Here is an 11,617-nt window from a genome sequence, read left to right as displayed (position 1 = left end):
TTGGCCAAGCCTAATGACCGCACGCGGCTCTTCGATTGTTTTAAACCAATTTTGTTTTTTCTTTAATTTTCAGCGCGTCTTCGATCTCGATCAATTTCACGTTCCATGTTGAAGTTGAGAGTTGAAAATTGAGTAAGAGTTCATGTTTCAGGAGTTTAGGTCGAGGCCCATTTTATCTGGATGTTCAAATATATTCGGTTTCACGTGATGGGCATTACCCAATGATAATGATAATTAAGTCTTGTAATTTCGGTAAAGCAATCCTTCATCGCAGGGTATCAAATGATCAGAGTTTTAGCAGAAAAAAAATAATGTCGATGGTTTCTTTTTTGTTATCGACTTTATCTATCCACTTTAACAATCTCCCTGAGGCCAGTATTAGTACCCCTCAATGCAGACTTTACCAAATAGTATTGTTAAACAGGATAATGCAAGGCCGCATACTGCGAACATCACTTGAAGGTACCTGGAACAAGTGCAATTGGAAATGCTGCCTTGGCCTGCACGGTCACCGGATCTATCACCATCGAACGTCTTTGGAAAATGATGAGTCACCGTCTTCGCCATTTACGGACGTCTCCAAACAATTTGGATGACCACCTTGAAGTAGCATGGAATGAAACATCCCAGAGAGATATTGGTCATTTGTTGCAATACATTTCGCAAAGATTACATGTGTTTGCATTGCTGTACGAGGCGAAGTCGCTCATTATTTACTTTTTAATTAATAAATGTTGTTTTTTCTATACGGAAATTTTGATCATTTCATACTCTATTATCAAGCATTATTTTGCGAAAATTACAAGACATTATTATTAATATTACTGAGTGGTGGGTTTCATAGGAAAGTAAGTGTAGTTTACTAAAGCTGAATAAAGTTCTGCGAAATCGACATTTAGGTTTAGTGTCTGAGTCGTGGTTAATAAAGTTGCAGATTAGGACTGCAAAAATCTGAATAAAAAATAAAAGCTGCGCAGGTGAGTTCCAACAGCTGTAAACACAAACTCGCAAAAAGAGTGATGGCGAAGCCCCAGTGACCCGCCTATGCTTCTCTTCGCTTCATAGACCAATCGAAATACCGCAGATGATCGAATATGATGCAGAAGAAGAAGTAATTCCTCCTAATAATTCCACTCTCGATAACCGTGATTCTTCGTGTCTTCTTCTTATTCTTTGCCTTTCCTTCTATAATTGCTTTGGCCTGTATGCGCAGATGATGCTTAAGAAATGATGCTTTCGGTTCGTCTTGTGCCCTATACATTCAGCTACTTTCATTTCCACAGAACCTTTGAGAATTTGTAATAAAATCGAAGCGATGGTCAAATTTTCAGGCCCGTCCTAAGCAGGGACAGGGGTCAGGTTGTGTGGGAATTGTTGCTCGAGAGACTAATGACCATACACCGTTTTTCAGACTTTTTCTATGGTCATTTTACATATTTTTTATTGAAGCGATTAAAATCAGATTTTTTTATTGTCTACGTATCCTTCCTCTTCAACTTTTGGTTTTGAAACTTAATTTTTACAGAAAAACCTCACTTTCAAATGCTGAATAAAACGTCTGCCGGTGACTGTATTACATTTTACGTAACCCCGGTAAAAATGGTGGCATTGGTAGTACTTTCACGAAACGGGACGGCGATTGGTAGACGACCCGTCATACCGCACGGTGTTGCGTCGGTTGCATATTCAGAGAACAAGGAGAGGAAGATTGAACCGCTGACGGTCGGTAGAGCATGATTACTTTTTCTTTCGTTTTTATTGTTTTCAATTATTCCATCTTTCTCGGCATTTTAAGGGAAAAAATGAAGATGATTCAGTACAGTAATGTAATACTAATCATTCAAAATTACGCCATCAATCGTTATATATCTCCTTCAGACAATGCGCATTATTAATTGAATTCCATCGAAATTGACCAATGGTGAATGTGCCCATGCAATGACACCCACTAAACCGTTTCAACAGTATAAAATTAGCATGATTGCGTTAACCAGGACCCATCATCGACAGATTACACTACCATAGACCTTGACCCTATATCTTGGTAAATTCCAAAGATAATTGAAGTGAAAGACGCCTTCATTGGGGTGCTTTTATCGCAACGGATCATGCGTTTGCCATCGATCCATAACTCGTAATTAACTATGGGTTCAATTGGTTTTTAATGAGAAATGAGTGGCTCAGGAACAAAGTCCGGTTGAATGCTTCGGATACCCTATGCGGACAAAACCAGTTCAGTTCGTTGTTTGGTGTGGTTTTTTCAACAATTTTAATGGAACCCACCATTGTGCCAACAATCTTTTTCATTAATTTATCGCTCATCCACCATTTTGTCAACAAGTTTATTATTAACACATATTATCACTATGTAAACTCCAATAGCTCCCCGTGTCCGAAAAAAGTAAACCAAAGGCCCGATTGCAGAAAGAAAATCAATTTAAATTCTACGCGGTTGCGCAACGTTTATGATCTCCGGGTTCCGCCAGGGGTTTCGGGCAACGTAATAATAAATTCGTTATTAATCGAAAACGAGGCGAAAAAGCCGCACTCTGCGGTATCATATTTGGTCTGACTCGAACGCAATATATGAGCAAATCTCCGGGATTTGTTGCTGGCTGTTTTCTCGAAAAATGTTGCAGAGAATAGTTCTTGTGGGTTTTGAAGAATTGATTGCATACCTCGAAAATAACCGGCTGAAATTCAGCGACCGTGGTTCCAGCCGGCGCTGATTCACCGTGAACCACGTAATTGTGATTGTTCCGGTCGGTGCTTAATTTGCGTAAGGTAAATGAACCAGCATCGAACCAAAACACTTTTTTCTCAGACTATCTCAAACTTTGGGCATTCGGCCTGCCGATCTCCCGGATGCATCTCCGCTTGACCTCACGTCGCGGTGACGTAACCGTGAGCTCTCACCTACAATGACGCGGATGGGGTTGAGAACTCTTCGGTCGAAGCGAGGAAAGTCGGTCAGTGGGCTTCGCTCGATCCGGCAGCTCTCATTCACGATCGGCTGAAGAAACGAGCGAGTGACAGTCGAACGTCGAGAGCTGCGCGATAGCGAAGTGTGTCCTGTGAGACGGCGCGTATTTACGGTTTTGAGTTTGCAAGTGTGATTTCGAGTTTTTTATTATTTTTTCTTTTTGAGTTTCTGTTCCGAGCGTTTTGGGATTGTCCTTTGCTTGCTGCCGCTTTTGCTGGATGAGTGAGTTCAATGGTGGTTTTGCATTTTTCGCATTAGAAAATCTTAGGTGTCCCGAGCGTCAGTTTTCAGATATCTCCGTTACCAACCAAAAGTGAGCATTTCCAAGATTCTCATTTTTCACTTTTGAAACTGTGCACGAGCGTATCCTTCTTGAGTCTAATTTGATGGAAAAATTGAAAAATAAGACTAGCGTGGGCTGTAAATTGACAGTTTCAAAAGTTGACAGTGAGTTGAGAGGTTTTCAGAGAGTGAGTGGGAAGAGTGGGGGTGGCTCGTCTTGGAACTGCTCAGTTTTAGTCAATTTTCAGTGTATTATCCACATTTTCAGGCCTCGTTTTAGAAAACTTCTCGAGGCAAATTAGCCTCAATTTATGACTCCTAAAGCTGTATCTTTTTGGAATTTTAAACTACGAATCTGCATTTGATTCCCTCAGCGGCACAAATGTGCTAATTTCGTTCGACTTTTCAACAAATCTACATGACTTCGGAGTCCAACCAGTCATTTTCCCACAGTTGAAACCGTAAGGTTTCTCAACTTACCCTTACTTTTCACCTTTTGAGAAGATGCTTTTTCACGTTGAATTACCGTTACTTATCAACTGAAACGGATGATTTTTACGCAGTTACACCGAATTTTCTCCTCCGGAGATCCGGATGATTATTTTTCTAGTAAAAAAGCTAATAGAAAGCACTATCCCTGAGTCATTTCTATGGCTTGTTTAAGCCTTACTTCACTATCAGGAAGTCGTCAAAGCCGACCACAGGGTGCAGGAAATAACAGAGATAATACTATTGTCTGAAAGTACTTTCGGTGATCTAACAATGAAAACAATCTCAATTATTAATCATTGTGTTGTCTTTAAATAATCGAACGGGCAGTGAAGTGTGTTCTGCATGGGAACAGCTTAGCTTCCTGAATTCACATTGATGTTCGATGATTATGTGGAGAGACTCTAAAAATTCTTAATTAATTATTTAGCTTTATTAGCGATGTTTCGTTCCATTGCCATGTATTAATGGTGCGTTTTACAGGTGAAATTAACTAATTGTAGCGGGCACAAGAACCAACAAACCGCTTTCTTATTTTACAGCTGAAACAACTTTAGTTTCAAATGCTCCTGATGATGGCAAAATTGTAAACACTTTCACGCTAAAACACCTATACAGGGTGGCCTAGAAACACTGTCACAAATTGGAATGGGGTGAAACGGTGTTGAGAAATAACGCGATTCAGCCGAACATGCGTCGTATAAAACTTGACCCTTTTCGATCTATGAGATGTTAAAGTAAAAAAAATGTTTGGAAATTATCGATAAATCTTACATTTAGCAAGTTTTCTAGATGAAATTTTGCACAAGGAGGATAAAGTATAGGTGGCGCCACCTACGTCGTACACGCATTTGGAAAAACGAATATGACTTTTGAAGTACACCCTGTAGTTTAATGTTTTGTATAAATTTGGAAAGAGTAGACCCCCCTTACAAAGAAGAGATGTGCTTAAGGAAAGTGCGTACTTCTAACAGTTCTCGAGATATTTGCAAACACACTTCCCGGCGTATATGTTCGATGAGAGCAAGTTAATAAAGCGGCTCCGTTCTTCAAATGCAATGGAATAAATGTATTTTCACGATATGTGAAATACTCGTCGTGCCAATATTATAAATTTATTTGTTGTTTCATATTTTTTTATTAACTTTTTTATTTTATTCATCTAAATTAATCGGAAACTCACCTAACTTACCTCCAATACTTAAATAATACAAAAATTAATATAATGACGCTAAAGTAAATTTTTACAATATTGGCCACCCACATAAGACCATTTTCTTCGAAGGCTTAAGTCATAATGGTGCCTCACCCTAAAAAGACTTCCGTTTTTATTTCTAATCTCCTCTACCCCTTCCCTGAATGTTATTTAACAGTTCTTCTCGGTATGTTAAAAATTTTAAGTATCCCCAAAAAAAGAAGTCTAATGGGTTCAAGTCAGGGCTTCGCGCAGGCCAAGGATGTTCACTACCCGACCAATCTATCGGTGGGGAAAACTGATGTTTAAAAAATCCCCTTGATTGTAGAGTAGGCTGGTGAGCGAGACGGGGGCCCCTACTGCTGGTCTTCGGATATTCCATTATACGAACTAGCACTTCTTCCTGATCCACAGTAATTTTTTTTTGCCTTCCGTTATCTGGTTTAGAATTAAAAAAGCCAGTTTCTCGCAGTCTATCATAGAGTCGTTTAAAAGTTGAACGATCGGGTTGTGCATTGTTCGGGTCGAGTTCCAAATACATTTCAGCAGCGAGGCTTCTAAAATTCGTTTGAGTATACACACAGATCATATTTCTCATATCAAGATCCGCCATTTCGTGACGTCGGGGTATTTTCAAGTGTCAATATGACTTAAGTTGAAAACTGTCAGCTGACAAATATTCTAAATATAAATTTGAATCATAAAAAACTCAAAAGTCAAATTTGAAGAAAAATGTGTTATGTCAACAACTGTCAAAACGGCACAGGAATTCAAAGTTAAACACCTGCGCGTTGCCGTCCATTATCATCATGGATCTGTCAAAACGTATTACTACTAGGGAACCACAGCATCTGCAGCCGGAAATTTAAATAAAAATATTTCGAAAACCATTAGAGATGTGCACTTTTGTTAAATATACCTTTTCTTTGTACAAGGGTTTGCTCTTTCCAAATCGATACAAAAAATTCAGCAACAAGGTTTACTTAAAATATTAGTTTCTGCAAAGACGTGTGTGACGTAGGTGGCGCAACCTGACCGTATCCAAAAACCACCATGTGCAAAATTTAATCTCAAAAATTTGCAAAATGTGTGTTTTATCAATAATTTACAAAAAAATTGTTTGTTTTAACACACGTTTTAGAAGACATGTTAAGTTTAATCGCATTATTTTTCGACGTTGTTCCACCCTATCCAATTTGCATCAATATTTCTGAGACACCTTGTAAAGGATACCACGTACTGCTATTATTTAGTCACAAAAATGGGTAAAGTTATTGAAACCGATAGCGCCAACCATTTTCTAATGCAGTTAAATGGGTTTTTACGTGGACCTATCCTAGATCTATTATTATTCGCTGAAACCTTGGTATTTTTGTTGAAAATATAGGTTTAGGTAATTATTGCATTGCGTTATTAATAGGATTTTGTTCGTTATTCGTATCCGTTTGAGTTAGATTTAAAATGTGCAAATTAAACATTTAATACACTTTCTGCAGTTCCAAATTTTTTCAATATTAGTAAGACGAGAAAAACATACTTCAACACTGAAAATGAGCTTTTATCGCCTGAAAAATGACGTTACTAGTTGAAAAATGAGGTTGAAAAACATACCGTATCCGATCTGAAATAGGCGCAAAAAATGAAACAGTTTAAGAAATCTAAGAGAGACAAAATTAGATTACACGTGATAAGTGTCGCTAATACCACTTCCATGGTTATCAATTCTAAAGGTTAAAGACTGAGGATAGCTCAATACCAAGTTCCAGACCAAGTATCATGGGAATTTGAAGAGTCTTCACATAGAAAAAAATCGATTTCAATTGAAAGTGAGGTTCATTTAGCTTTCAAATTGTGTTTTTTCATCAATTAAAAAGTGAAAGATATTGAACTTGGTAAAATAATAATGTATGGAGTGAGCAAATGAGAAAGAAGAAATCGAGAGATATCTATATGTTTAGGTTCAAAAGTGGGGCGCTAGTAAGATATTATTTCGTATGAGTTGAAAAGTGAGGGTTATTAAAGAGGGTAAATTTCGAAATCAAATAATGCGAAATCTGAAATAATTTTTGGTTTCAAAAACCTTTTCAGCGGAGTAAAAGGAATAAGTTGAGAAATGAAATGTTTTAGCGGTCAAATTAAGGTCATCCAACTGGAAAAATGATCTGTCTCATTAGTGGAAAATTGAGGTTATGGTAAATTGAGAAATACACAGTTCCAATTTCAAGGATGACAGAGGGGTTGAAAAGCGAGGAAAATTCTGATAAGGAAGATTCGTTTAAGGAAATATGATTCGTTCAATTTTTAATTTTAAACGTTCAAACCTTTTATTTAATAACGTGAAAGTGATGTCTAGAGAAGTACTAAAAGATCGAAAAGTATGGATATACATGAAGATAATGCGGTATTCGATTAAAAGTTGGAAAGTGCGGGTACTGACGCTGAACATGAATAAATAAAATAAGAAATTATTCAAATACTGAAATTTCTAAAGATTGAAAGTAACATTATTTTGACACCTAAAAACTCGAAAAATATGCTGAAAAACACGATTGGTGGAGATGAATTGGTGAGAGATAAACACGCCCAAAAACAGTTTTTACGTAAAACATAACGCAAATTTAAAGGGAACTTCATGTCAGAAAATTTAAATTGGGGCGAAAGCAGTCTTGGCTTTAACGTGTAAAGCCGAATTTCACTTCAAGCAAAAACTGAAAGCCTGAAGGTCGCTAAACTTAGACCAATGAAAGTCCCTATAAAAGCACTTCCTGGTGCTTTATTTAAACCGGCATTTTTGTCCATTACCACCGCGATAAATGAACAAACAAAGCGTTTTCAAATTGCTATAATTTCTCTCATTAATATGTAATGATTCAAAGATTGTCCGGTGACAGCTGCAGCGTAGATCATCCCACACAGATCTTTCAATGCATCGATATAATGGGGAAGAATCTGATTAACCTGAATAGTTCCGACGATTTTTGTGTAGATAGAGTACTGTTTGTTCATTGTTTAAAGGATGTTAGAAATATGAGGAAATGTTTATGATGAAATTCAGATGAGGAAATGCCTATAACGACTGTCTCGTAGATAAACGGACGAAGCTATAACTCAGTTATTTGTTAATGAATTATGGTGAACTAAAAACCAAATACATCAAATGCTATTGTTTAGATTACTAAATACGACAAAGATGATTTCTTCAAACTTAACTTCTGAAACGTCAAATGTCAACTTCAGAAATTTAAATAGAATTCTGTCATTTTTTTCAAATTTTTTGATAGAAAGTATTTTTATGAATTTGATGGTGTATGACAAGTTAATGTCAAAACAATTTTTAAAAATTGAAAAGTTTGTGCAATATGTCACAATAGGTGTTCAAAAATGACGTATTACTATTACTATATTATCATCAATCTTACCGATCCAGAGTCATGAAATAATTTTTTCTGTGTGCAACGTAATGTCTGCAAGTGTCTTCTGAACGTTTAAATTTATTATGATTAGGGACTTCCCTATTAGAAAAACCGGTAGGGACGTACTGCTCCAGCCGGGTTCTTATTGCTTTGTATATATGCATATACAGGGTTCTAAAACAGTTGTACAAATCTTAAAGGGGTAAAACTAAAGCCAAAAATAGTAAAAGAAGTTCCTAGAAACATTGGGCACTCTTAATGAGATATGGCCCTCCAAAGAGATCGTATAATTTTGATATTTTTAAATATAATTTTCTGGTTAGGATAATGGAATGAAACTTGTAGATAATAAACATACCATAAAGCTGATAGATATACATGAACTACAAATATATGAAATACCATAACTATGTGAAAATGTTTAAAAATATTGTTGTTCTGAGCCATACATTATTGAAAAAATAATTATTTTCGACTAAACTACGCAGGATTTCAAGAAGAAGTGGAGAAACTTTTTTTTTAAGTCTAACTCGTTAATAAATAATATTATTTGCTTGATAATTCAACGAATTAAAAAAAAATTGCAAAATTTCTGTTAAGGGTAATTAGAAAACTCGCCTTATTTATTAGCGATTTGATGAAACTTATGATAATTAAAAAGACCTTTATGATATAATTTTCACCTGCAATTTTCATTCTATTATCTTAATCAGAAAGAAAGTTACTTCGAAAAACGTCCATGTTTCAGCAATGGTGCTCCGTAAAACTAATGCTTATGAGAACTTGTTTAATATTTTTAGCTCTGCTCTCACCTCTTTAAGTTTTGTCCCAACTTTTCCAAACACCCTATATATCATGCATATTATTAATATTTTTGACGATTATTGACAATTGATAATTGTCCCCAATAGCAACATTAATAACAATAAATAAAACTTAACTGCGTCATAAATAAAAATAACAACATCCATTTTGAACACTTACTTTGACGTATTGCTCAAACTTTTCAATTTTCTTCTGCCAAAAATTGGTTTGCCGTTAACTTGTCATACATCATCGAATTTTAAAAAAATGTCATAAATATGAAGTTCTATTGACAATTCTAATGTTGACACTTGAACCAGAAAAAGTTTAAAAAATAACTTTGACGTTATTTAGTAGTCTAAACAATAAAATTTTATTTTATTTTTAATTCATCAAAATCTGTTTATAACTAATTCAATTATAACTTCGTCCGTTTTTTATGGGACCGGTATGAGGAAATATCTGGGAATGAAAAAAAAATTTTTTTCACTTAAAAAAAAAACTAAATCACCTTTGAGTTGATCGCGAAAGGTGCAAACCCTGATCTGAAACATCGTTTTCTCCATTTCAGATGTGCGATCCACAATGATAATCAAGTGGCCCCTAATCCTGGTTCTACACCTGGTGGTAGTGGTCTACGGCAGAAGCCGAGGTAAGTCACTTTTTTAACATTTTGATTATCAAAGAATTAGGTTTTGCTCAACTCTCCAGTCACGACCATCGTGAAATGTAGCATCTTTCCGAAATTAGATTCTCGATTGCGTAAGAACTTAATAAGGTTTGTTTGAAATGTCAGCTGGTGCTCAAGAGATAAATGGATTTTTTCTTCAATTAGAAGTATTCCTCAATGGGGTACTTTCTACGGAAAAAAATATGAGAAATGGCAGATATTTCGTGCGGCAGCGTAAGTAGTTAGTCTCGCTCGGTGGTTCTATGCACTCGTTCCACACTAGTTCTTTAATCGCTCGTATATTTATGATTAGCGGTAATCAATTTTGCAAGGCAGGACCGGAAGTGCACCCTTTCAAATGTTGTGCAATGCAACTGAAATAATGATACATTTGACGAACGTTTTGCGGTCCAGGGCCCCCCAGGAGTTTCTTTACAATGAGACATATACCTCAGAAGTCTCAAAGTTTTTTGGGGAATTCTCTAATTTAAAATAATAATTGAATAAATGTATACCAGTTCCAAGTTAAAAAAAATCTCTTGATACACTTATTGTTTGCATTAAGGAGAATTACCTTAAACGAATTTCAAAATTAAATTGTTTTGAAGTATTCTGACCTTTAGGTTCTCTATTATTTACATTGTGTACATGATACTTTTCTACGAGCGAAAGCTCTTTAAGTCTCAAAATTTTCTGAATTTGGCATTAATTTTCAACATCTCATCAATGTCACACTGAAAATACATCCAGCAACCACAACTGAAGTTTCCAATTTGTGACAGGTGTCAGCGATATACTCGTCAGGCTGCGTTCATAAAAAGCGAATGCGTTTAGTTATTTTTAATTCGATTCGAATCTAGTTCCTGTTTCAAGTCGGACCGAATTTACACTCACCAATGAAACCCAATTAGCACCGCATGTTTTCACGCGTAAAACCGAGGTCTAGACCGAAGATCCGTTAATTTGTGAATTCCCTTTCAATCACATGAAATCTACAGGATGCAGCCCAAGTCTTGATTCGACCGCTCGATAAAACCCCGATTACGAAACCCCATCACATAAAAGTGTCACATTTTTGCGTTTTGCATCTTTAGTCCTGTCACGCTTTCTGCTCGCCTGCGTACGTTCATTATTTACCTAGTAGGTACGAAAGATCATTTTTGCGCATGTATTATATAACCATAACTTTATGTAATGCTTTAGGCATTTGGTTCTGGAGTTGACACAAAAATCGACCTTGTAAAGCGGTTTGATTTGCATGTTTAAGTGTCGTCGAACAATAACTTTCACCGTTTTAGTGATGACACCAAGTAGGGTGTTATTTGTTGAATAATTGAAAGTAAGTCAGTAGAACTCTAATATCGGCTTTCTAAATCTCTGCGCCAGTCATCAATATATAGGAAAACTACGCTAAAATCTGTGTAAACCATCTATGATTTGGCCTTGTAAGGATCAAAGTGTTACGAAAAATGTTACTATAGGGATGATTCACTGGCAGCACACTTACGCTGAGTGTGCAGTTTCTGAATGCGACCCTGTCGGAAAACATCACTGTCATCTGCCAGAAATTAGGCGGGTTTTCGCCACTTCAGTCATGAATTTCTAAATACAATTGCGCACGCATTGTAGACAAAGCCTCCAATAGACTCTTTTAAAAAATTGTAACTTCCCAAATACTCATTATAGAGGGTACTGTCCCTTGTCGAAAATTATATGATCAGTCGATCGAACTTAAAATTGAATTGTTTATATACAGGATGTTATTTAAGTATGTGGCCAAA

The 11,617-nt window shown here is 36.2% G+C and overlaps 1 protein-coding gene across 2 annotated transcripts in view; it reads left to right on the top strand.

The window, feature by feature from the left end:
* Positions 1-2,960: 2,960 nt before the first annotated feature.
* The window catches only part of LOC136347121 (uncharacterized), a 27,952-nt gene continuing 19,295 nt past the window's right edge, over positions 2,961-11,617 (top strand). The window contains exons 1-2 of one of the 2 annotated variants that reach the window (XM_066296818.1): positions 2,961-3,217; positions 9,738-9,818. In XM_066296818.1, the coding sequence (XP_066152915.1) occupies positions 3,202-3,217; positions 9,738-9,818 (97 nt within the window). In that variant the 5' untranslated portion in view covers positions 2,961-3,201. The remainder of the gene's footprint in view (positions 3,218-9,737; positions 9,819-11,617) is intronic. The other variant, XM_066296826.1, reaches the window with a different exon arrangement.

The sequence above is a fragment of the Euwallacea fornicatus genome, chromosome 2, assembly GCF_040115645.1.
Source record: "Euwallacea fornicatus isolate EFF26 chromosome 2, ASM4011564v1, whole genome shotgun sequence".
In the NCBI taxonomy this organism is placed as follows: domain Eukaryota; kingdom Metazoa; phylum Arthropoda; class Insecta; order Coleoptera; family Curculionidae; genus Euwallacea; species Euwallacea fornicatus.
The sequence above is the reverse complement of the archived record's forward strand: the minus strand, read 5'-3'. Positions and strand labels throughout refer to the sequence as shown.